The sequence below is a fragment of the Bubalus kerabau genome, chromosome 11 (genome assembly GCF_029407905.1).
Source record: "Bubalus kerabau isolate K-KA32 ecotype Philippines breed swamp buffalo chromosome 11, PCC_UOA_SB_1v2, whole genome shotgun sequence".
Classification (NCBI taxonomy): domain Eukaryota; kingdom Metazoa; phylum Chordata; class Mammalia; order Artiodactyla; family Bovidae; genus Bubalus; species Bubalus kerabau.
Window position 1 is genome coordinate 6121187 of NC_073634.1, and position 25572 is coordinate 6146758.

Consider the following 25572-nt stretch of genomic DNA (forward strand, 5'->3'; position numbering starts at 1 on the left):
TGGCTGAACCATGTGGCTGTCTGTGAGTTAGTTATTATGAAAGAGTCGGTCTAAAGCTGTTTACAGCCCTGTGCTGGGGCTGCTGCTTTCCGGTCAGGACCTGGGCTCCTCTCTCAAGCAGGTGTTATCCAGATGTCAGCTGAGGTCACTCTGGTCCCGAGACATAGAGAAAGTTGGTGCCTGTCTCTTTCCTGGGGCCTCAGGAAGCACAGCATCCTCCCCTAAGATGTGAATTCTTGAGGGCCTCCCTTTTCATGGTCTCTTCTTGGCCTGAGATCCTGCCTGGCTGAATCCTTGCTCTCACCTACCTCCCCTAGGGCTGTTCCTCTCCCAGGGCCATCCCACTTGGAGGAACTGACCTTTTCCCCTTGATTTCCCCTCCCCTGTGAGGCCTGAGCATGTGCACCAGATTATCTGCAGGAATCCCTCTACAAGATTGTAATAATAATAAAATATTATTGTCAAATAATACAATTTTTTTTTCACCCTGCTTAAGGGGTGACAGAGGATGAGATGGCTGGATGGCATCACTGACTCGATGGACATGAGTCTGAGTGAACTCCGGGAGTTGGTGATGGACAGGGAGGCCTGGCGTGCTGCGATTCATGGGGTCCCAAAGAGTCGGACACGACTGAGCGACTGATCTGATCTGATCTAACAAAGCTAGGCTGTAAATTGAAGTAGAGTTTTTAAAACTTCTGAGGGAATTCTTGAATGCATGTTATAGATAATACTCAGCTGCAAAGATGGCTTCTGAACAACTTAAGGCTATTTTCTAAGACTGAGGCTGGGGGAGCTATGATCTGATACAGTATAGACTGAGGCTGATGCTGGGGTTCAGAAACAGCTGGGACAGTGACATTATGAGGGACATGACTCAGGAGGGAAATGCTGAGACCAAGAGCCACTACAGTGAGCCAGACTCCTGGACAATTAGGCAAGGCATGCTCTGGACAGAAGCTGTCATAGGCTCTTCTTGTGGTTCCTGTCATCAATAACTGCTTTCTCAATATGTGGATAGTTAGGGACTGAAGGTCAAAGCTGTAGGCACAAAAATCTCAAGAAGGAACACCCACGGTTCATTATGATGCTGGGGATAAGCCCAGGACTGGTCTAGTTCTGCAATGAGGGTGCAGGTGTGATGGAAAGTCACAGGCCCCTGTGGCCAGGAATCAAGACCAGGGCCATACTTATCACCAACCACTGTTCAGAGCTGCTGGCAAATGGATGGAATTATACCGAATGCTCTTTGCTGCCAAAGCTCACTTCCTTTCTGCCTATTTGCAGCATTTGTTGTCCTGATTGATTCAACTGAAAAAGACACCTGAACCCTGGAAAGGGCCTTCAAGACTATATCATTAAGTGTTTCTTAATGGACCACAGGCCCCTTTGGGAATTGTACTGAAGCTGAATACTACTCATAATCCCCAATACATGTTTACCCCCAAAGATTTTGCAGACAGTTATATAAGATCATGGGCTTCCCTTGTGGCTCAAACAGTGAAGAATCTCTCTGCAATGCAGGAGACGCAGGTTCGATCCCTGGGTTGGGAAGATCCCCTGGAGAAGGGCATAGCAGCCCACTCCAGTATTCTAGCCTGAAGAATCCTGTGGACAGAGGAGCCTGGTGGGCTACAGTCCATGGGGGTCACAAAGAGTCAGACACAACTGAGTGGCTCACACTTACACGAGATCATGGTTAATCCTGAGCCTCATTTTTGGAGCCCTTTACAGGATAAGAACGTCTGAGTTAGCTCTGTTCTTTCATTTTACATGTGAGGAAACTGAGGTTCACAGAGAAGAAGCACCTTGCTGAAGGTGCACGGAGAATCTGTCACAGGGCTGGCTGTCAGTCCCGAGTAGCAATCAATTGTAGGGTCAGAAATGGGTTTACATCCTGGCTCCATCCCAAATCCACTGTGGAGCTGAGGCAAGAGATGTAATCTCCTTGAAGCTCAGCTTCCTCATGTGCAAAATGTGGGTAATTATAGCACAGGGTGGGTATCTTGTGGAGAACGTGGTGAAGATGAAAGGTCAAATATTGACGAATTGAGCAAGTATATTCATAAATGGCAGCTTATTTTTATCACCATCATCAGGTTCCGTGTATTATTTTGTAAATATTTATCTATTTTTGGTTGTGCTGGGTCTTTGTTGCTGCACGGGCTTTTCTGTAGTTGCAAAGAGTGGGGGCTACTCTCCGCTGTGGTGCGCGGCCTTCTCATTGTGGTGGCTTCTCTTGTTGCAGAGCACAAGCTCTAGGGAGCCTGGGCTGTAGTCGTTGCGGTGTGTGGGCTCGGTATTTGCACAGGCTCAGTAGTTGTGGCACACGGGCTTAGTTGCTCTGTGGCGTGTGGGATCTTCCCAACTCAGGGATCAAACCCGTGTCTCCTGTATTGGCAGGCAGATTCTTTACCACTGAGTCACCCAGGCAGCCCTCTATATTTTATTTTAAAAGTGGAGATAGAAGTTGATGTGTTAGCCTGTACCTCTAGTTTTTAAGTTCAAGTTTGAACTTCAAGGACAGAGAACTGCCACCAACTGCTGGATTTTTAGTAAACAAAGTAGAATTTGTGGTATTGAAATGTATTTGGTGAACACACCAGTGTCTTTGCCTAAATGGGACTGATGGCTGCTCTTTTGTGAACGCTCATGTCTCGTCCCAAAGACAGTGTATCAGTCAGCCTTTGCTGTGTAATAAGCCAACCTAACGTGCTGTAGCTTAAAACACGAGTTGTTTATTCACTCTTGGTTCAGTGGGTTGGCTCTTTGGGCTTGGTTCAGCTGGGTGGTTCTCCAGCGGGTTTCTTTTGCACCTGTTTGTGTGGTCACAGCTTGAGGGTTGACTGGGGCTGGAAGGCGTGGGATGGCCTCACTCACCAGTCTGGCAGTTGGCAGGCTGGGGTGCCTTGGCTCTCCTTTGTGTGGCCCCCCCAACAGGCCAGCACGGACTCATTCCTGTGGTGGTTGCAGGGTTGCCAGGAAAAGCAAGAAGGGTCAGGCAAGCCCCAGTGCTCAGCCACTTTTCAACCTCTTCTGTGTCCTGTTCGCTAATACTTTATTGGCCGCAGCAAGTCATGTGGTCAAGCCCTGATTCAAAACATACAGAACCAGAGTCCATCGGTTGATGGGAAGAAATGCCTAATATTGTGGCTGTATTTTTTTTTTTCCAATATTCCGCACATGTTTGCGGGTGAGTGGCTGGGCATTGAGTTTGTTGTTGGTTCAAAAATCTTAAGAGTTTGAACTTATGAGGTATTTTCACTTCTCAAAAGGAGAGAACTAGAAATTAGAGGCCATTACCTCCAGCCCAGCCTACCAGTCTACTTATGGAAGTGCCTTTCTTTCTGTGGGACATTTGCATTTCTCAGTTTGTTGTAGGATTCTCTTCCTTGACTTTGGTGCCCCCCTGTTACCCCCCAACATACCCTGTTTCCTGTCTCTCCAGGTGTCCCCGAATGTTGTGAGCTGGCCTGGGAACCATGTGTCTTCACTGAATTGTTCTTTTGGGAACTTGCTGTCTGGGAATGGATGGGATATTCACAGTCACCCCTCCATTCTTCACTCAGGTTTTGCCATGGAGATTTAAGGGATATTTCTCTGTCCCTTTGGCCTAAGAAAGGGTTGCAAGGTGAACTCGCATCTGTCTTGTTCACCACTGGACTCCTGCCCTTAGAATGGTGCCTGGCATGTGCTCAACACTTAGTAAATACTTGTCCACTGAATGGCTATCCATGGGCAGGACCCAAGCCCTGGGAGTGTGTGGTCTGAGGGCACCCACATGGGTTATCCTGTGACTGTTTCCTGCTGCGTGCTGCTGGCCGACTCTCGTGTAGCTCAGCTCAATCCTCTAGATTATTGGTCAGTTGTCTGCAACTTCCACGGTGCCAGAGGCCCCAGGAACAGCTGCCCTCCCCCCTCTGCTGGAAACCTACACTTAACCTTGGAATAGAACCTTGTGCCAGGATGCTGACTTGTGCCATGCTGACGGGATGGGAGGGTGCAGGGTGCCCTAAACTGGCCTGTGTGTCTGTGTGCATCCATGCACATGTGCGTGGTTGGACAGGTTCTTACTGCATGAAGACACCGTCTTTGAGGGGCTCCATTTCCATTCAGAGACATGGAAGAGTTTAACATTTATTTTGGCAAATTTCCAGAAGAGTACAATCAAGGGTCTCATTCTGTTAAAGGTCATCTCTTATGATAATTGATGAGTCTATTGTGATGATGAGGTGACTTGTTCTGATTTGTATGAAGGTGCCCTATGATCTGGAGAAGGTGATGGCACCCCACTCCAGTACTCTTGCCTGGAAAATCCCATGGGCGGAGGAGCCTGGTAGGCTGCAGTCCATGGGGTCGCTGAGAGTCGGGCGCGACTGAGCGACTTCACTTTCACTTTTCACTTTCATGCATTGGAGAAGGAAATGGCAACCCACTCCAGTATTCTTGCCTGGAGAAGCCCAGGGACAGAGGAGCCTAGTGGGCTGCCGTCTATGGGGTCGCACAGAGTCGGACACAACTGAAGCGACTTAGCAGCAGCAGCAGCAGCCCTATGACCTAGCCATGGACCTGTGCTTACCTTTATCGCTCAATGTATAGAAATAGCTTTGCCTCCCCAGGAGAATGGTCTTAAGGCTCTGTGTCCACCACAGATGGAAAAATATCCCACCATGAGTGGCCAGCTGTCTCCCCCCACCCACTTGTGGCCACGGGTGGCAAGATGTTGAGCCACGGAGAACCAGGCGTTCCCAGTGTATAGCCAAGTGTTGCCCCCTGAATGCCCAAGTATCCAGCTGGGGGTGGCTGAGTATTAGGCTATGTAGGGCTGAAAATCCACCACAGGCGGTCCAGTATTCCCCTGTGGATGGCCCCTGCCTGTGCTTGGATGACTATGAACATGGTTCTCCTCTTCTCTGGTCGCCCCGGTGCCCCCTCCCCCAACCCCACCCAGAGTCTGTTACCAGTAGGTCTGGAGGTCAAGTGGGGCCTGACCTTGGTTCCCACAACCCCTGCCACTTCTCCATGAGGCTCTGGGGTGCAGAGCCTGTAGGGTATATATGTGGGAACTGAGTTCCATTAGGAGGGAACCACCAGGGGCCTGGGTGGTAGTCAGGGTGACACCCCCTCCTCCTCCTGCCAGGCTGAGACCCCGGAAAGAGCCGGGCACGTACGCGCTGTCTCTGATCTACGGGAAAACTGTGTACCACTACCTCATCAGCCAGGACAAGGCGGGCAAATACTGCATTCCCGAGGGGACCAAATTTGACACACTTTGGCAGGTAAGCCGCCCACCCGCCCTGTTGTAGGGGAGAGGCTGTTTGGGGGGTGCTTAGGTTCCTGGGGAAGAGGGGAGTCCCAGCCCTGACCCCACCCCCCATAGCTGGTGGAGTACCTGAAGCTGAAGGCTGATGGACTCATCTACTGCCTGAAGGAGGCCTGTCCCAACAGCAGCGCCAGCTCAGGTGAGTGGGGCGGCAGTGGCGGGGGTGGGGGGCCGGGAGACCACGGCTCCACCTCCTCACTGTCCCTTCGGCTCCCCCAGAGGCCGCTGCTCCTACACTCCCCGCCCACCCGTCCACATTCACCCAGGTGAGTCAGGGGCCTCCCAGAGTTGGGGTCTTGGGGATGGAGCACAGTGGGCGATGGGTCCGGTTCCCAGGGTAGAGCTTGGCAGGGAAGAGTGGGGCTGCCATGGAACAGAAGAGGGCCCCCTCAGCACTGTCCCTGGGAGTCCTGAGAGGATGAGGGCCTATGAGAGGAGCTGGGTGCCCCCGGCTCAGGCCCTGCTGATCCCATGACCTTTAGCCTCAGAGACGGATCGACACTCTCAACTCAGATGGATACACCCCTGAACCAGGTGAGCTGGCAGAGGTGAGGGTGTGTGGGGGTTCGTGTCAGGCTGAGATCAGGATCCTGGCTAGGCCCTGGGCTGTGTCAGGGGAGGAGCCTAGGCCAGGCCTGACCTCGGGCAGTGGACTGGGTTGCCCTGGGCACAGAGCGTGCCTGCAGGTGTCCATGTGGGCATACGCATCACGCCCGCCTGTGCGCATGTGCCTGGGGGCATGCTGACACACAGGGGGGTACACCTGGCCGTGCCCAGGCAGCCTCGGGTGTAGAAACACATCCATTAAGCACCTACTGCGTGCCATTCATGCTCTAGCACACTGAGTGTATGAGCTTTGCAGAATCCTCTAACAAACCACAAGAGGCGGTCATGGTCATTATTCTCATTTTACAGAAGGGAGAGGAGGGCAGGAACTGTCAAGTCCCACAGCGGGCCAGGGGTGGAGCTGGGATTTGAACCGAGGAAGACAGACTCCACAGCCCACATACCTAACATGCCTGCCACAGATGCTCGAGTGTTTCATGTATGGATGCAAGCCTGTGCACACAGAGATTCACCTGGAGTCCTTGTACACATGGCTCTGTGGTTCATACGTAGACAAAGGTGGGCACGACACGTGTCCACACATGTCAGTGCACACACACACACACAGATGTGCACACTGCAGCTGGCACACTAATGGTTGCTTGTGTAGACACACTTTAGGACCCCTATCACACACCAAGACATAGGTGAGAGAGTTTGTGGGTGCACATGTGTGAACACGCAGGGGTGCATGTCCGTGCACACATTAGCCACTGCACACGTGTTACATGTGCACATTAGATGTGGCTTCACAGTTGGTGTGACCAGGAGCACCCACAAGTGCACACGTGCACGCCCACACATGCTCTGCACGGTGCGGCTTGTGCCCTTGGCGCGTGTGCCTGGTGGGTGCCAAGGCTCTCCTGTGCTCCTCCCACCCCTGTCCCTTTCCCTGCTCCTGACCTGGGAGTGCACACCTGTGTGTGTGCCCAGCGCGGTTAGTGTCCTCAGAGAAGCCGCGAACGATGCCCATGGACACCAGCGTCTATGAGAGCCCCTACAGCGACCCCGAGGAGCTCAAAAACAAGAAGCTCTTCCTGAAGCGTGAGAACCTCCTCATGGCTGACATCGAACTTGGCTGCGGCAACTTCGGTTCAGTTCGCCAGGGCGTCTACCGTATGCGCAAGTAAGCTCCCGCCTTGGCTGGGGAACTACTGTGGGTGGGGCAGAGGGGGCGTGGCCTCTCCAGGCCTTGTGGGGTGGAGCCAGGATAAGACTTCAGATTGACTGTGAGGGGGGCTTACCTGGGAGAGTTCAGGACAGTCCCGAGAGGGAGTGAGAGGAGCTGGCCAGGGGCAGGGAGAGTTTGGGCTAGCTGCAGTTGCAATGGAGTCCTTGGCTGATCGCAGGGGAGCTGCAGAGGGGCCAACCCTCGTCTCCTCCATTGATTAGCCATTGGATACACGCAGGTCATTGGATACAGGCTGGCCCTGGGGAGGGTGAAACTGAACCAGTTCTTTTTGGTGAGGGGCTTGGCTGTGAGCTCTGAGTGACGGGGAGGTCTAGGCGGCAGACCACAGCAGCCACTACACAAGTCGGGGGAAGAGAGGCGGGTCCGGTGGGGATGAGGGAGTGAGTGGTCCAGGCCAGTGCGGGCTCAGGCGGTGCCCCTCCCTGTGTCACGGCAGGAAGCAGATCGACGTGGCCATCAAGGTGCTGAAACAGAGCACGGAGAAGGCGGACAAGGACGACATGATGCGGGAGGCACAGATCATGCACCAGCTGGACAACCCTTACATCGTGCGGCTCATTGGAGTCTGCCAGGCTGAGGCCCTTATGCTGGTCATGGAGATGGCCGGCGGCGGGCCCCTGCACAAGTTCCTGGTCGGGAAGAAGTGAGCCCCTGGGCTGGGGGGCGTTTGGGACTGGGGGCTGAGCCTGTCCACCCAGAGGTGTGCTCCACACTCATTTCCCCAGGTTAGACACATTTACACCTGCCTCCCACACTTACACCCCTGACAGATCTGATCTCAGGTTTGAGTTTCAGCGCTGTCACTCACTCTTGTGACTCCAGGCAGGTCTCTTAATTCTTCTGTGTCTGTTTCTTCATTTGAAAAACTGCGATGCCCCCTCCAGGGGCCCTTGAAGTCAAATGAGTTGATGTTTATAAAGTGCTCAGAACAGGGCCTAGCACTCCTTGTAGAGCTTTGTAAGTATTAGCTCTGTTGCTTCTGCCACCCCAGCTCTCTCCGCCAAATCAAGATCCACTGTGATAGTTGATTGTCTTTGACCTAAAGCAGGGTCAGAAAACTGCAGCCAGGTTTGTTTTGTATAGCCTGGTTTTCCATTTTCAAAGGTCTCCAAAAAAAAAAAAAAAAAAAAAAAGGACCATGTGACAGAGACCATATGTGTCCTGCAAAGGCTGAAATACTTACTCGCTGGCCCTTTAGAGAAAAAATTTGGCCGACCTCTAATACAAAGAAATTGCAGTTCCATTTGGTTTCCTCATGCCTCAAACTCTTACCCTTATGACAGAATCTTTTACATTCATGGAGGCACGTGACCTTTAACCCGAGCTCTCGCTGGAGCGCGTGCCTTCACGGGTCCCAGCTCAGGTACTCAGTTATTCCACAGGTGTTTCTGGGCAATTTCTCTGTGTCGGGGACTATTACCAACACTTGAGATTATCACTGAAGAGAGAGACAAAAGTTCTTTGCCCTTACTCTGGTTGAGGAAGAGAGGTTTTAATAATAATTATAATAAAGTGTATAGTGTCAGGTTGGGAGGTGAGAAGTGAGAATGTGAGGTTTCTGCAAACCGAGGGAGGCAGCCAGGTGCAGCTGTGGGGGAAGAGTGGGCGGCTGGTGCAAAGGCCCTGAGGTGCCGGAGTGGTGGAGGGGCCGTGAGTTCGGGCCATGAGGGTGACGCAGAGGAGTGCAGGAGGCGGGGGAGGTGATATGGGCAGGGGTGTGACAAGGTGGGTGACGCATGACCTTGCTGGCTATGGGGAGGACTCAGACATTTACCCTGAGTGAGGCGGGAGCTGTGGGGGCTGTGAGCAGAGGAGGAGAGACCTGCGTCCGGTGTGTGAAGGACAGGCCGTGGCGGGTGAGGACAGAGGGGGCTGTTCAGGTCTAGGCTGGTGATGATGGGGGCTGGTCCAGGTGGCAGAAGCAGACGTGGAGAGAAGTTGGGGAATACTGGAGGAATTCTGAAGGCAGAGCTGCCAGGGTTTGCTGATAGATTGACTACTGTGTGTGAAGAAGAGGAGCTGAGGGCAAGGCTTGAGTACGTGAAAAGATGAAAGGGAAGTTGTGTGTGTGTGTGTGTGTGTGTGTGCACACATACCTGTGAACAATCAGGAGCTTGACTTTATTATTTTAGAGATGCCCAGGAGACTCCCTGAGGGCACACAGGGGATACAGGCAAATGTGTTAAGTTTGGGGATCACGGTGGGTAGAATTTAAAGCCTGAATGAGGGCAAACGTTTGTGCCTGTTTTGTTCACACACTGGGTGTGTCCCCGCCCCATGCCTAGGACACAGCGGGTGCACAATTCGCTCCTGTTCAACAGAAGCTCAGCTGCATCAGACTTGCACTTTGCCCCCTTGGGGCCTTTGGCATCCTCTCCCAGCTGCTCCCTTCTTCCCCCTCACCCTAGGGAGGAGATCCCCGTCAGCAATGTGGCGGAGCTGCTGCACCAGGTGTCTATGGGGATGAAGTACCTGGAAGAGAAAAACTTTGTGCATCGTGACCTGGCAGCCCGCAATGTCCTGCTGGTTAACCGGCACTACGCCAAGATCAGCGACTTCGGGCTCTCCAAGGCCCTGGGCGCCGACGACAGCTACTACACCGTGAGCCCGCCCGGGTGCCCAGGTGGGGGGCTTGGGGGTGGCGGGTGCCCGAGCCCTCTCAGCATTATCTCCTGGCTCCCAGGCCCGCTCAGCCGGGAAGTGGCCACTCAAGTGGTATGCGCCCGAGTGCATCAACTTCCGCAAGTTCTCCAGCCGCAGCGACGTCTGGAGCTACGGAGTCACCATGTGGGAGGCCTTCTCCTACGGGCAGAAGCCCTACAAGGCAGGCGTGGGCAGAGGCGGCTGGTTGGCTGGGTGGGAAGGGGGACTGGGGGAGGGAGCCCTGATTACTCACATGTGCACTTGACTTTGGCTTGAGCAGAAGATGAAGGGCCCGGAGGTCATGGCCTTCATTGAGCAGGGCAAGCGGATGGAGTGCCCACCAGAGTGTCCCCCTGAGATGTACAAGCTCATGAGTGATTGCTGGACCTACAAGTGAGTGCCAGCGGGTGGGAGGGTACCTGGTTGAATTGACACCTGGGCCTGGGGCAGGAGGTTGTGGTGTCCGACAGTCAAGCATCACTCTTCCCACCCCAAGACCCACGCAGTTCATGGCCTTTCCAACCCACAGTACCTTTACTCCCCTGCCTCTGTGTTCAGCTCTTCAACACATTGACCCTACAATGCTCTAGCACCCCATCACCCTACCTGTGGACACCAGGGCTCCAGCATCTAAAACCTCAGTCTCATCCAGCACTCATGCAATCCTGCAAGATTCAAACAAGTCAGTACTGTTACCCAAAATATGACACCAATACTCAGGGCATGGGGTAATATTCCATTGTATGATATAATTCCTTTTCCCCATCAGCCAACACATACTTGCCCATTCAGGTCAACACTGAAGCCCCCAAATATTCAATATCCCCCACCTCCATCTGCTTGAAGTCCAGTGCTTGAACACCCTAACCCCCAACATCAGCAGTATCTCCACTTCCAAGCACAAGGAATGTGCACCCAAACAAGCTGTCACCCTTCACTAATCATGCAGTGCTTAGGCATTCCAATATTTGACCCCCTTACTGTCCCAACGTCAGTTATCCCACAGGACAGCACCTGTCACACTGACACCCAGACATCCAAGCAATCCAGTAAATCAGTTCAGTTCAGTCGCTCAGTCGTGTCTGACTCTTTGCGACCCCATGAATCGCAGCATGCCAGGCCTCCCTGTCCATCACCAACTCCCGGAGTTCACTCAGACTCACATCCATCGAGTCAGTGATGCCATCCAGCCATCTCGTCCTCTGTCGTCCCCTTCTCCTCCTGCCCCCAATCCCTCCCAGCATCAGGGTCTTTTCCAATGAGTCAACTCTTCACATGAGGTGGCCAAAGTACTGGAGTTTCAGCTTTAGCATCATTCCTTCCAAAGAAATCCCAGGGCTGATCTCCTTGCAGTCCAAGGGACTCTCAAGTCTTCTCCAACACCACAGTTCAAAAGCATCAATTCTTCGGCAGTCAGCTTTCTTCACAGTCCAACTCTCACATCCATACATGACTACTGGAAAAACCATAGCCTTGACTAGATGGACCTTTGTTGGCAAAGTAATGTCTCTGCTTTTGAATATGCTATGTAAGTTGGTCATAACTTTCCTTCCAAGGAGTAAGTGTCTTTTAATTTCATGGCTGCAATCACCATCTTCAGTGATTTTGGAGTCCAAAAAATAAAGTCTGACACTGTTTCCACTGTTTCCCCATCTATTTCCCATGAAGTGATGGGACCGGATGCCATGATCTTTGTTTTCTGAATGTTGAGCTCTAAGCCAACTTTTTCACTCTCCGCTTTCACTTTCATTAAGAGGCTTTTTAGTTCCTCTTCACTTTCTGCCATAAGGGTGGTGTCATCTGCATGTCTGAGGTTATTGATAATTCTCCCAGCAATCTTGATTCCAGCTTGTGTTTCTTCCAGTCCAGCATTTCTCATGATGTACTCTGCATATAAGTTAAATAAGCAGGGTGACAATATACAGCCTTGACGTACTCCTTTTCCTATTTGGAACAAGTCTGTTGTTCCATGTCCAGTTCTAACTGTCACTTCCTGACCTGCATACAGGTTTCTCAAGAGGCAGGTCAGGTGGTCTGGTATTCCCATCTCTTGAAGAATTTTCCACAGTTTATAGTGATCCACACAGTCAAAGGCTTTGGCATAGTCAATAAAACAGATGTTTTTCTGGAACTCTCTTGCTTTTTTGATGATCCAGCGGATGTTGGCAATTTGATCTCTGGTTCCTCTGCCTTTTCTAAAACCAGCTTGAACATCTAGAGGTTCACAGTTCACGTATTGCTGAAGCCTGGCTTGGAGAATTTTGAGCATTACTTTACTAGTGTGTGAGATGAGTGCAATTGTGCGGTAGTTTGAGCATTCTTTGGCATTGCCTTTCTTTGGGATTGGAATGAAAACTGACCTTTTCCAGGCCTGTGGCCACTGCTGAGTTTTCCAAATTTGCTGGCATATTGAGTGCAGCACTTTCACAGCATCATCTTTCAGGATTTGAAATAGCTCAACTGGAATTCCATCACCTCCACTAGCTTTGTTCGTAGTGATGCTTTCTAAGGCCCACTTGACTTCACATTCTAGGATGTCTGGCTCTAGGTGAGTGATCATACCATCGGGATTATTTTGGTCATGAAGATCTTTTTTGTACAGTTCTTCTGTGTATTCTTGCCACTTCTTCTTAATATCTTCTGCTTCTGTTAGGTCCATACCATTTCTGTCCTTTATCGAGCCCATCTTTGCATGAAATGTTCCCTTGGTATCTCTAATTTTCTTGAAGAGATCTCTAGTCTTTCCCATTCTGTTGTTTTCCTCTATTTCTTTACTCTGTCTATCAGATCTAGTCCCTTAAATCTATTTCTCACTTCCACTGTATAATAAGGGATTTGACTTAGGTCATACATGAATGGTCTCGTGGTTTTCCCTACTTTCTTCAATTTAAGTCTGAATTTGGCAATAAGGAGTTCATGATCTGAGCCACAGTCAGCTTCCGGTCTTATTTTTGCTGACTGTATAGAGCTTCTCCATCTTTGGCTGCAAAGAATATAATCAGTCTGATTTCGGTGTTGACCATCTGGTGATGTCCATGTGTAGAGTCCTCTCTTGTGTTGTTGGAAGCGGGTGTTTGCTATGACCAGTGCTTTCTCTTGGCAAAACTCTTAGCCTTTGCCCTGCTTCATTCCGTATTCCAAGGCCAAATTTGCCTGTTACTCCAGGTGTTTCTTGACTTCCTACTTTTGCATTCCAGTCCCCTATAATGAAAAGGACATCTTTTTTGGGTGTTAGTTCTAAAAGGTCTTGTAGGTCTTCATAGAACCGTTCAACTTCAGCTTCTTCAGCGTTACTGGTTGGGGCATAGACTTGGGTTACTGTGATATTGAATGGTTTACCTTGGAAACGAACAGAGATCATTCTGTCGTTTTTGAGATTGCATCCAAATACTGCATTTCGAACTCTTTTGTTGACCATGATGGCTACTCCATTTCTCCTAAGGGATTCCTGCCCGCAGTAGTAGATATAATGGTAATCTGAGTTAAATTCACCCATTCCAGTCCATCTTAGTTTGCTGATTCCTAGAATGTCGACGTTCACTCTTGCCATCCCCTGTTTGACCACTTCTAATTTGCCTTGATTCATGGACCTAACATTCCAGGTTCCTGTGCAATATTGCTCTTTACAGCATCGGACCTTGCTTCTATCACCAGTCACATCCACAGCTGGGTGTTGTTTTTGCTTTGGCTCCATCCCTTCCTTCTTTCTGGAGTTATTTCTCCACTGATCTCCAGTAGCATATTGGGCACCTCCTGACCTGGGGAGTTCCTCTTTCAGTATCTTATCATTTTACCTTGTCATACTATTCATGGGGTTGTCAAGGTAAGAGTACTGAAGTGGTTTGCCATTCCCTTCTCCAGTGGACCACATTCTGTCAGACCTCTCCACCATGACCTGCCCGTCTTGGGTGGCCCCACACGGCATGGCTTAGTTTCATTGAGTTAGACAAGGCTGTGGTCCGTGTGATCAGATTGGCTAATTTTCTGCGATTATGGTTTCAGTGTGTCTGCCCTCTGATGCCCTCTCACAACACCCACCATCTTACTTGGGTTTCTCTTACCTTGGACGTGGGGTATCTCTTCACGGCTGCTCCAGCAAAACGCAGCCGCTGCTCCTTACCTTGGATGAGGGGTAGCTCCTCACAGCCGCCCCTCCTGACCTTGAATGTGGAGTAGCTCCTCTCGGCCCTCCTGCACCCGTGCAGCCACCACTCCTTGGACGTGGGGTAGCTCCTCTTGGCCGCCGCCCTTGGCCTTGGGCAGGGGGTAGCTTCTCTCGGCCAATCTAATAAATAGACGCCCTATTTATGTTGGGTGATCTAAAGGACAGGGAAACCTGGAGTGCTGCAGTCCACAGGGTTGCAAAGAGTCGGACAGGACTGTGCGACTGAACAACAAATTTATGATAAATTAATAAGAAATGATCAGATCATTCCTATTCCAATATATATTAAGCCAGCCTCTATCAGGAAACTCTCGTTACATTACACCAACGCCTCAATATACAAAGAGACTAGTGTCTAACACTCCAACACAATTCATGGATATTTCACACATGGTAACATTAATACCTGGAATCTCCACTAGATGAACCCACCCCCCTCCACACTCCAGTGTTCCTTTCCATCCCGGGCAGCATACTTGCATCCCTGTGAGCCCGCACCTAGCACCCAAGTACCTGCCCAAATACACATGCTCAGTATTTCAGCACTCAGTGTCCCAGCTTCCTGGAGTCAAGTTGTCACCCCAACACTCAGTGAGTCCTCATTGCTAAGTCTCCAGCAGTCAGGACACGAATACGCTTCCTGTCCACCCTGTATGTCAGATGTCAGTCCTTCTCTTATGCCAGAGGGCAACCCCTGAATCGCAGTTGTCTACACGCAGGAGATTCACCCCCCCCGTCCCCCGCCATCACCCAATAACCCCTGCCCCACTGCTTTCTGAGCCTCCTACATGCCCACGCACAAGCTGAAGTTGGGTCCTGGGGGTGTAGCCAGCCGCCTGGATCTCCACTACCCTCACAGGTGGGAGGACCGCCCGGACTTCGCCACGGTTGAACAGCGCATGCGCACCTACTACTACAGCTTGGCGAGCAAGGCAGAGGAGCCCGCCGCTTGTGGAAACGGGGTTGAGGCTGCGTGTCCCTGAGCTCCACCCGGCCCAGGGCCTGAGACCCCACGCCCCCAGCTTGTCCTCCTGTGCCCTCAGCTCTCTCCCGGGACCTCCAGGCTGGGCCCGCCTCAGTTTCTCTCTCGCCCACGCTGGTCTAGTATTCCCAGCCCGGTCACCCGGCCCCTCTGGCTGGGGGAGGAAGCAAGACCTGGGGAAGATGGTCCTGGACTGGAATCTACGGGGGAGCCCTGAGCTGAGGGGGGTTGCTTACAGCCGGGACCCTCCTTCCTCTGGGTCCAGAAAGGCAGACTCTGGGAGTCCTCAGGCTGCGAGACCTGGAATCATTGGAATAAACTCCAGCTTCTCCCTTGTTTGTGATCCCTCATCTTTCTGGGGTGGGGCTGGGAGGACCAGGAAAGGGGTCCTTGAGAAGTGCCTGAAGCAGCTGTTTTTGTGTGGGTCTGGGGAGCTGGCTTTCCCACCCCTCTGCCCTGGGAACATGTTCATGTGAGCCTAGGGGCTGAGGGGCCAGGGGCATTGCTGACCCCAGCTTCCCGACCTTCGGCGTGAAACAGGCGCTGCCCGTGTTCGCTGCGTGTGAGCCATCACCTGCAGAGACTGAAACACCCTGCTGGCACCTCCCCCGGCCACGCCCCAAGACTGAAGCGACTTAGCGGCGGCGGCAGCAGCAGCAGCAGCAGCAGGTGATTCCAGCATTCCGTTCGGCCTACTCAGCTGCCTCTCCTCTTCCCTGGGTCCAGGCAGTAGCAGCTGGGACTCTTTATCAACCTGATGCCCCGTGTGCGGACTCAGTCCCAGCTCAATCCCGCTCCAGAGAAGACCCATCTCCAGGCCCTCGCTGCCTCAGCTTCCCCGCGCGGAGATTTGGGGTGCTGGAGCTCAGAATCCGCCCGGGTGCGTGAAACAGAGCCAGGTCCCTGTCTGTCTTTTCTGGACTCACTCCCCCTCATCTTTAGCTGAAGTTGGCCCCTGGCTCAGTTCCCTGGCCTCAAAGTGCGGAGGGCTCCAGGGCGGCCATGTATCCCCCTCAAAACCAGGGAGAGGCCAGGAGATTTTCTGCGGCTTCGGGGAAGATAGATTTTCTTTCTTTTTGTTTGTGGAGCTCTAGAAAGTCAGAGGTTTTTTTGTAGAACTACAGGGTGCGGGTGGGGGTCTTCAGGATTGTGTGGAGGCTGAGCACAAGACCTGGGTGGGGAGGTGGGCAGGGGGCACCCAGGAGGCGGCCCCAGAACCTTGGTGATGTGGGTGCATTGTCGAAACCAGGAAATTGATGTTGGGATTATTAACTTAGGTATAGACCTCACTGTGATTTTTACCGCTTATGGAGTTGTAATGATTTACGTGTGAGCTTCATGTTAGCATACTCTTTCATGAGCTTTGCATTCTACCTGCAAAGTAGTTGAGAGAACTCCCAGTTTTACAGTCAACCCCAGACACACAAACTCTCAGCTCTGTGTTTGTTTGGAGAGTAAATCTGTCATCGTTTGGAATTGTTTGAGGGCTCCCAAGCCCTGCCAGACTGTATCTTCCTGCAAGGATTGACAGCAGACAAGGAGAGCGCAGCAATTGTAAAGATAAAGACACAAACTTGAATTACCTCCATTTTGTCATTTTGTGCAGCCACTTGGAGATTTTTATTTGTCTTTAAAGCTGTGAAGGCTTGCAAACCATGCGATACAGTCTTTTATTTGGTAAATGTATATATTAGTTCATAAACTATTACTAACATCATTAAAATACAAAAATTGTTTAATTTTTCAAATGAATGAGCAAATGAAAAAAGTTACATCAATAGCGCTGTTTTGTGGCTTCCCAAGGTACACTGTTTGCCGGTATTTTAGTTTTATTATTTGTTTACTTGTTATTCCTGGATAATTATTTACATTGTTACATAAAGTATTATATCACAAGGGAAAACATTTTCGCTGTCTGCATTTCTTTTATGGTCATTATTCTTGTTTCATGTTGTAATTGTTGCTGAAAATACTTTATGGGGAGGAGGTGTTGAAAGTGATGGCTCTGGGTGTCAAATGCACTGGAGAATGCTGTTGTCGTTCAGTTGCTGAGTCGTGTCTGACTCTTTGTGGCCGCATGGACTGCAGCAGGCCAGGCTCCCCTGTCCTTCACTATTTTCCAGAGATTGCTCAAACTCATGCGCATTGAGTGGGTGATGCTGGAGAATGCCGTTGTGCTCGCTCTAAATGACCGTTGGAACCAATGACAGAGGGTGCAGTTTCACAAAGATACCACGAGATGGCGGTGTTCCCCAAGCCACGGTGGCTCAGCTTGTGAAACCTGGCTCTCAACTGCTGCTATTTGAGTTATCTTTTGCCTGGAGCAGAACCCACGACTCCCCCCTGGTCTCACAGGCCCTAGTCCTGTGCCCTGCAATCCATTCCCTCCACAACCACTTGAAGAATCTTTCCTATGAGCAGCTCTGACCTCTTGAGGGTTCCCCAAACATATTCATGTTAATGCGTACCTCTGGGCCTTTGCAATTCCTGTTCCTTCTGCCTGAATGGTTTTCAGTGTTTTACTAATGTCCACAAAACTTGTACTGTATTTAAAATATGAGTAATTTAATTCTCTGGTTTGGCCAGAAAGAGAAGGTAAATCCAGGTTGAAGAATTAGAAACCCTGAAAGGGAGTGGGGAGACACAGAGGGTGTTTGAGCAGGGGAGAGTCCTGGGAAGTAAAAAGAGAGAAAGGCCTCCCCTTCCTCCAGCCCTTCAGATATAGGGGGCTCTGGCTTTGGCTAACCCAGGCCTCTTCTATGGGTCCACCCAAGTGTCTGGCCCAGAGGACCTTCCTCACTCTTTGCTTTCCCTGGTGGGGCTGTTTGCCCTCTGGTGACCTCCTCTGGGCCTGAGCTGGCCTCTGGTCCCTGGGAAGACACCAGGTGTGTGTGGGGGGTCGGTCCCAGAGGGGAAGCTGCCAGCTGCAGGTGGGACCTGGGTGTCACCTTTCTGGAAGTGCTGGTGACGCCCTCCAATACAGAGGCGCTCGGAGGCCACAAGAGGCTCACAGGATTCAGTGGGACACAGCCGGGAGCGAAGTCCCGTGTGTAGGCACAGGCCTGGCTGAGCCCGCCGGCATTCTGGGGCTGTGGGATGCTCTTGGGGTGGCATCCAGCATTGTCTGCCTATGTCTGTCTCTCTGTCCTCCGTACTCCATCCCCTCTGCTCTGTCTCAGCTTCTCTGTCTTAAATCCCTTGCAGCCTTCCCCTTACTCTTTCTGCCCCATCTCTCTGTCCACTGTTGTCTCTGTTGATTCCCATCTTTGGGCTTCTCAACCCTCAGGGTCCCTCCTCTCTCCTCTTGGGTTCTCCTTCCTCTGACCTCAGTGCCCTGGGAGGAGAAGGAAGGGGCTGCCCAGGGAAGGGGCAGGGGGCCAGGGCCAGGTGGTGAGCACAGCTGCTGTGTGGAGTCGCACGCCCTGATGCTGAGCTCCTCTTTGGAAGGCCTCAGCTGTGACCCCCTGATCAGCGCGGGCCGCCTCTCCCCTCTTCTTGCCCTTCCTCATCACCAGGCTCTGACCTCTGTCCTGTTTCTTTGCTTCTTCTGTGGGTGTCACCCCCACCCCCCGACCCCCACCCACGGCTCAGCTGTCTGTGGGCCGCAGCTTCTGCGCTTTCCTGTCATTCAGGACCATGGCCCTGACACTCACCAAAGGCCAATCCTAGGCTACGTGCACCTCTGCTAACGCTGTTATCTTAGGTCCTTACACGACCACTGGCTGGGGGTGGGCTGTGCAGTGTGGCTTGGCTGGGGCTGTGCTTGAGGACTCAGAAGACAGCGGTTTGGCGGCCAGGGAGGGTGTGGCCGTTGAATGGCTCTAGGGGTAGTTGTTCTTGGGCTTGGCTGTAGAGGATATGGGGCTTCTTAATGGGGAGCCTGGCATTGCTGTGGAGGTCTGACTGTCCTGGGGAAGCAGTTGTAAAGATCCAGGGTAATTGTGCTGGTACAAAGCTCTGGTTGTTGTGTGGGGTGGTTCCATGGCTGTTGAGTCAGTGGTTGTCATCAGCTTTGGTAGGTCCGTGTTTGTTCTTGGCTCTGGGAGGTCAGTGTCTGTCCTTGGTTTGGGGAGGTCAGCATTTGCTCTGCTTTGGGAGGTCAAAGGCTGTCCTTGGCTTTGGGAGGTCAGCTGTCCTTGGGTTTTTGAGGCCAGTGGTTGTCCTTGGCTGTTGGGTGTTCATTCCTTGTCTTTGGTTTGTGGAGTCTGGCTGCTGTTGGGCCTTTCCCCCCCATAGCTGGTGGTGGGTCTAGGGGGGCCCTGGGGAGTTCCAGCTGCTGAGTGCCCGCCACGACAGCGGGCATCACACAGGAGCCACGTTTGCAGACTGAGCCAGTCTGTGCTCGGAGCCTTGTGTGTGCCCAACCCCAGAGCTTCACGCCTCACTTGGAGTGAAGGCAAAATTCCGCACACTCTGCCCCCCTCTTCCACCTGACCCACTCTGCTTAGCCACACTGGCCTCCTTGTCATGCCCCAGGGCCTTTGCACGAGCTCTTCCTTCCCCCTGAAACACTCTTCTCCCACCCTACCCACCCAGATATCACATGGCTAGGTTCTCCCCTGATGCTCACAGCTCCCTGATGCTGAGTGTGTGTTGTGGGCAGTCACACTTATAGGCCTCTGGCTGTTATCTGCTGCAGTCTGGGTGTTGTGCGTGTGTTGTCTTGGGGGTGTAGTTAGTGGAGATCAGATCCCTCCGTCTTTCCTTCTCCATGTTTTTCTCTCTCTGTTGTGCCCACATTTCCGTTTCCATCTCCCCACCTGCACTTCTCCTTTCCACTCACACGTGTTGAGCACTTACTGTATATGTGGATCAGCTGTAGCAGGGCTCTGGCCCCTGCTCATAGGGGAAGAGGTGGGACTCCTGCTGGGAAGCCTGGTCCTTGGACTGAAGTCATAGGTTTATATGGGGTGAAAGAGCTGGATGCTGTGTGCCAGAAAACCCTTGATCAAGCTCCTTCCTTTGAACCTTAAGGCTGAGTGCAGGGGGTGCTTGGACTGGCCTTGGGTGTATGGGGTCAGGGATCTCAGCCACAGACTTTGGGCAGCTGCAGGGACTCTCCCCTGGGGACCGAGAGGACTGTGAGCATGTAACTTCTATGCAGAGTACATCATGAGAAATGCTGGGCTGGAAGAAACACAAGCTGGAATCAAGATTGCCGGGAGAAATATCAATAACCTCAGATATGCAGATGACACCACCCTTATGGCAGAAAGTGAAGAGGAACTAAAAAGCCTCTTGATGAAAGTGAAAGAGGAGAGTGAAAAAGTTGGCTTAAAGCTCAACATTCAGAAAACGAAGATCATGGCATCCAGTCCCATCACTTCATGGCAAATAGATGGGGAAACAGTGGAAACAGTGTCAGACTTTATTTTTGGGGGGGCTCCAAAATCACTGCAGATAGTGATTGCAGCCATGAAATTAAAAGACGCTTACTCCTTGGAAGGAAAGTTATGACCAACCTAGATAGTATATTCAAAAGCAGAGACATTACTTTGCCAACAAAGGTTCGTCCAGTCAAGGCTATGGTTTTTCCTGTGGTCATATATGGATGTGAGAGTTGGACTGTGAAGAAAGCTGAGCACCGAAGAATTGATGCTTTTGAACTGTGGTGTTGGAGAAGACTCTTGAGAGTCCCTTGGACTGCAAGGAGACCCAACCAGTCCATTCTAAAGGAGATCAGCCCTGGGATTTCTTTGGAAGGAATGATGCTAAAGCTGAAACTCCAGTACTTTGGCCACCTCATGCGAAGAGTTGACTCATTGGAAAAGACTCTGATGCTGGGAGGGATTGGGGGCAGGAGGAGAAGGGGACGACAGAGGATGAGATGGCTGGATGGCATCACTGACTCCATGGACGTGAGTCTGAGTGAACTCCGGGAGTTGGTGAGGGACAGGGAGGCCTGGCATGCTGCGATTCATGGGGTCGCAAAGAGTCGGACATGACTGAGCAACTGAACTGAACTGAACTGATGGTGATTCATAATATTGTGTTAGTTTCAGACATATAGCAAAGTGATTCACTTAGAGGTGTGTGTATGTGCATTTGTTGTTGTTCAGTCATGTCCATCTCTTTGCAACCCCATGGACTGCAGCCTGCCAGGCTTCCTGTCCTTCACTATCTCCCCGAGTTTGCTCATACTTATGCCCCAACCCATATGGTTGATGCCATCCAACCATATCGTTCTCTGTCGTCACCTTCTCCTCCTGCCTTCAATCTTTCCCAGGAGGGTCTTTTACAGTGAGTCGGCTCTTCACATCAGGAGGCCAAAGTATGGGAGCTTTCAGCATCAGTCTTTCCAGTCAATATTCAGGGTTGATTTCCTTTAGGATTGTCTGGTTTTATCTTCTGGCTGTCTAAGGGACTCTCAAGAGTCTTCTCCAACAACACAATTTGAAAGCATCAATTCTTCAGCGCTCAGCCTTCTTCCTGGTCTACCTCTCACATCTGTATATGACTACTGGAAAAACCATAGCTTTGACTGTACAGACCTTTGTTGGCAAAGTGATGTCTTTGCTGTCTAGGTTTGTTATAGCTTGCTTTTCAGGAGCAAGCATCTTTTAATTTCATGGCTGCAGTCACCATCCATAGTGGTTTTGGAACATAAGAAAATAAAGTCAGTCAGGGTTTCCATTGTTTCCCCATCTATTTGCCATGAAGTTATGGAACCGGGTGCCCTCATCTTAGTTTTTTGAATGTTGAGTGTTAAGCCAACTTTTTCACTCTCCTCTTTCACTTTCAGCAAAAGGCTCTTCAGTTCCTCTTCACTTTCTGCCATAAGGTTGGTGTCATCTGCATATCTGAGGTTATTGATATTTCTCGCAGCAATCTTGATTCCAGCCTGTGCTTCATCCAGATCAGCATTTCGCATGATGTACTCTTCGTAGAAGTTAAATAAGCAGGATGACAATATACAGCCTTGACATACTCCTTTCCCAATTTGGAACCAGTCTATTGTTCCATGTCCAGTTCTAACTGCTGCTTCTTGACCTGTGCACAGATTTCTGAGTAGGCAGGTAAGGTATTCCCATCTCTTTAAGAATTTTTCACAATTTGTTGTGATCCACAGAGTCAAAGGCTTTAGTGAAGTCAATGAAGCAGAAGTAGACGTTTTTCTGGAATTCCCTTGCTTTTTCTATGATCCAACGGATGTTGGTGATTTGATCTCTGGTTCCTCTGCCTTTTCTAAATCCAGCTTGGACATCTGAAAGTTCTTGGTTCATATACCATTGAAGCCTAGCTTGAAGGATTTTGAGCATTACTTTGCTAGCATGTGAGATGAGTGCAATTGTGTGGCAGTTTGAATGTTCTTTGGCATTGTGCTTGTCTGGGATTGGAATGAAAACTGACTTTTCCCATTCCTGTGACCACTGCTGAGTTTTCCAGATTTGGTGGCATATTAAGTGCAGCAATTTAACAACATCCTCTTTCAGGATTTGGAATAGCTCAGCTGGAATTCTGACACCCCCACTAGCTTTGTTCATAGTGATGCTTCCTAAGGCCCAGTTGACTTCACTCCAGGATGTCTGGTCTAGGTTTGCAACCACACCTTCATTATTATCTGGGTCATTAAGACCTTTTTTGTACAGTTGTTCTGTGTATTCTTGCCACCTCTTCTTAATCTTTTCTGTTTCTGTTAGTCCTTACCGTTTCCACCCTTTATTATGCCTACCTTTGCATGAAATGTTCCCTTGGTATGTATATAGTCTCTTTTTAAAAATTGTTTTCCACTATAGGTTATTATAAGATATTGCTTGTCTATTTTATATATGATAGTGTATTCCATGCCCTGGCTGTTGTAAATGGTGCTGCTATGGACACTGGGGTGCATGTATATTTTCTAATTCGAGTTTTTGTCTCTTCAGGATATGTGCACAATAATGGGGTTGCTAGATTGAACAGTAACTCTGCTTTTAGTTTTCAGGGAACTTTCACATGTTCCCCACAGTGGCCGTGTCGATCTACGCTCCCACCAACAGCGTACCGCGTGTCTTCTTTTTTAACACTCTCTCCAGCATTTGTTATTTGTGGACTGTCTTCTCTGTTGTATATTCTTGCCTCCTTTGTCAAAGATTAATTGACTAAAAATGAAAAGAAAAACTAGAGAAAAAGAGTACTTGGCTGTGGGCGTGTGGGTTTGTTCCTTGGCACACTGTTCTGCCTGTTGATCCGCATGACCGTGTGTGTGCAGTACCACACTGCTTTGTTATTGTAGCACTGTGGTGTTCTCTGGGTAGACAATTTTTTTCTCTTTTAAATTACGAACATATGTTAATACATTTACAGGAGACTTGGAAAATACAGAACAAAGTTCCACTATATATTACAATTATTTTAAAGAAGATAAATGGATTTTTAGTTGGCTATCAAACTGTCAAAAATTAATAGAATAAATATACAGGGAAGTAGAAGGATATAGGACACAATGAACGATGGGTCTCTTGGAATCTAGAGCCAGGTGTAGGAATGTCAGATCCTTGGCTTAGTCTCTCTTGGTAGTTTATTTTGCAGAGTTTTTTTGGAAGCTATCCTTTATATTGAGTGTCAAGAGTGTCTATTGCCTCGAACAGCGTAGTGCACTTATTGTTTGTAGCTCCGTGAGGATGACAGCTTGACTAGTGGGATCTGTTTCTCTTTGTCCTTCTGATGGATATGCCTGCATTCATTAGGAATGAGGAGCATCTTGGTTTGTAGTTGAGGGTTAGATTTAGTTAGTTTTTTTTTTTTTCTTCAAAGGTAAGAGGATAATTTACCGTGGCACTTGGCTTCCTGAAATTCCATTCTGGTTAAAATGTATTCCTGCAATAACCACCCCAGTACATATCCTAAGCGCAGCTCTTATCATTGACAGCCCCCTATGCCTTGTGAACTCCAAGGGGCCATAAGCCCTGGCTATCCAGTCGTAGTTATAGGATATGTCCACAAGGCGGCAGCACTTTTCCATACCCTCCTTTGGTTTCTCCTGCAACCTGGTTGCAGGTTCCTCGGTTGTGCACTGGAGTGGAATGTGTGTGAGCAAACACCAAATGTCTTGTGTCCCACTATTTACTCTCCCTAAACTTTTACACACTCAACTCCAGTACTTTTGCCTAGAAAATCCCATGGACGGAGGAGCCTGGTAGGCTGCAGTCCATGGGTCGCGAAGAGTCGGGCACGACTGAGCAACTTCACTTTCACTTTTCACTTTCACGCATTGGAGAAGGAAATGGCAACCCACTCCAGTGTTCGTGCCTGAAGAAACCCAGGGACGGGGGAGCCTGGTGGGCTGCCGACTATGGGGTCGCACAGAGTCGGACACAACTGAGAGACTTCACTTTCACTTTTCACTTTCACGCATTGGAGAAGGAAATGGCAACCCACTCCAGTGTTCTTGCCTGGAGAATCCCAGGGACGGGGGAGCCTGGTGGGCTGCCGTCTATGGGGTCGCACAGAGTCGGACACGACTGAAGTGACTTAGCAGCAGCAGCAGCAAACTTTTACATCCCCGAATTTTAATAAATCCCAATAGGGCCAAGCACCCAGCTCTAGATGCTAAGGTGCCTAGGAGGCTGCACTCTCAGGAAGGAGGCTTGTGCTGGGAACCTTAGCACCAGGAGAGGCAGAGATTAGTTGACTATTGCCTCCAAGATCCTCCAGGCCTGATCCCGTTCCGGACTCTGGTCCCAGCCAGAGCCAAGCAGACACTAGAGGTTTCAAAAGGGTCTCAGTGAAGGGCAACCTGCCAGGCTGTCTCAATCGTATTCCATCCAAAGGCAGGACACAAGCCTGTGCAGATTCCAGGTATAGGATGAATGCTAAATAAGGCAGGTTCGAGGGAATAAAATAGGCATTGCTCTTCTTTCTTTTCCTTTAACATCATGCTCTTGTTATGTCGCAGTAGAGTCAATTGGCCGCTCTGTGCTTCTTGTCAGTGTACAGATGTCTGATTCAGGTATGACGTAACCATGGGGTGTATCTATATTTTTGTTTATTCAGTTTTTTTTTTTGTTGTTGTTGTTATAGGGCTTATTGCAGAGGGTCAGGCAACCTGCTGAGCACAAGGTCCTTGGTGATTATCTATCTCAGACCCAGTTTTCAGTGTATATGAGCAAGGAAAGAGAATCTCTGTGGATTATCTTTAGAGATCAACATTTCTGTGGATGGGTCAGAGACAGAGGTTTCTGTGTGTACAAAGAAAAGCAAATGAAACAGGAAAATAAGAAAGCTGATCATCCTGGTGGGTCATCTATGCCAGATACAGATTTCTCTGTTTATGCTAGCCTCGACCCCCTAATTCTTCCCCATCTTTCACTTATGTTATTTTTTTTCTGAACCCTCGCTATGAGTTAGAATTCTCAGGGTCTCTCTTTGGGGGTAAATTCGATCCTGTGTTTCTGATTTTTCTTTTGCCCAGAAGGGACATCATGTGGTCTTATGGTCTCCGCTGTCTAGCTGAGTCCTTTTGGTATAGCATCCTTCTGCTTCCATCCCTGTGGCCACCAGGGGCGTAATATCCATCTTTCAGTGGCAGTTTTCTGTGGCTGAGTAATAGTCCATCCTGTATATGTAGCACATCTTGTTGAAGCATTAATGTGTTGGTGAGGGTTTTGCTGTTTCTGTATCCTGGCTCCTGTGGATGTTACTGGAGTGCGTGTTGAAGTGCATGCCTCTTTTTGAATGAT

The 25572-nt window shown here is 50.2% G+C and overlaps 1 protein-coding gene and 1 long non-coding RNA gene across 6 annotated transcripts in view; one reads left to right on the forward strand and one right to left on the reverse strand.

Moving 5' to 3' along the window:
- LOC129622765 (tyrosine-protein kinase ZAP-70) overlaps window positions 1-16819 on the forward strand; it is a 40280-nt gene extending 23461 nt beyond the window's left edge. For all 4 annotated transcript variants that reach the window (XM_055539382.1, XM_055539381.1, XM_055539383.1 and 1 more), the window contains 10 exons: window positions 5141-5279; window positions 5381-5462; window positions 5543-5589; window positions 5806-5857; window positions 6863-7055; window positions 7558-7764; window positions 9530-9722; window positions 9805-9945; window positions 10045-10157; window positions 14789-16819. In XM_055539382.1, coding sequence (XP_055395357.1) covers window positions 5141-5279; window positions 5381-5462; window positions 5543-5589; window positions 5806-5857; window positions 6863-7055; window positions 7558-7764; window positions 9530-9722; window positions 9805-9945; window positions 10045-10157; window positions 14789-14912 — 1291 coding nt within the window. In that variant the 3' untranslated portion in view covers window positions 14913-16819. The remainder of the gene's footprint in view (window positions 1-5140; window positions 5280-5380; window positions 5463-5542; window positions 5590-5805; window positions 5858-6862; window positions 7056-7557; window positions 7765-9529; window positions 9723-9804; window positions 9946-10044; window positions 10158-14788) is intronic.
- Window positions 7198-14408, reverse strand: LOC129622766 (uncharacterized). 2 transcript variants are annotated; one of them, XR_008700125.1, is made up of 6 exons: window positions 13826-14408; window positions 10371-10429; window positions 10018-10117; window positions 9525-9593; window positions 7881-8010; window positions 7198-7585 (listed from the first exon to the last, which is right to left on the reverse strand). It is a non-coding gene; the product is annotated as an uncharacterized LOC129622766 (long non-coding RNA). The 2 variants fall into 2 exon arrangements; XR_008700126.1 differs by lacking the exon at window positions 7198-7585 and adding an exon at window positions 9218-9271 and having other exon boundaries at window positions 7771-8559.
- Window positions 16820-25572: the final 8753 nt, after the last annotated feature.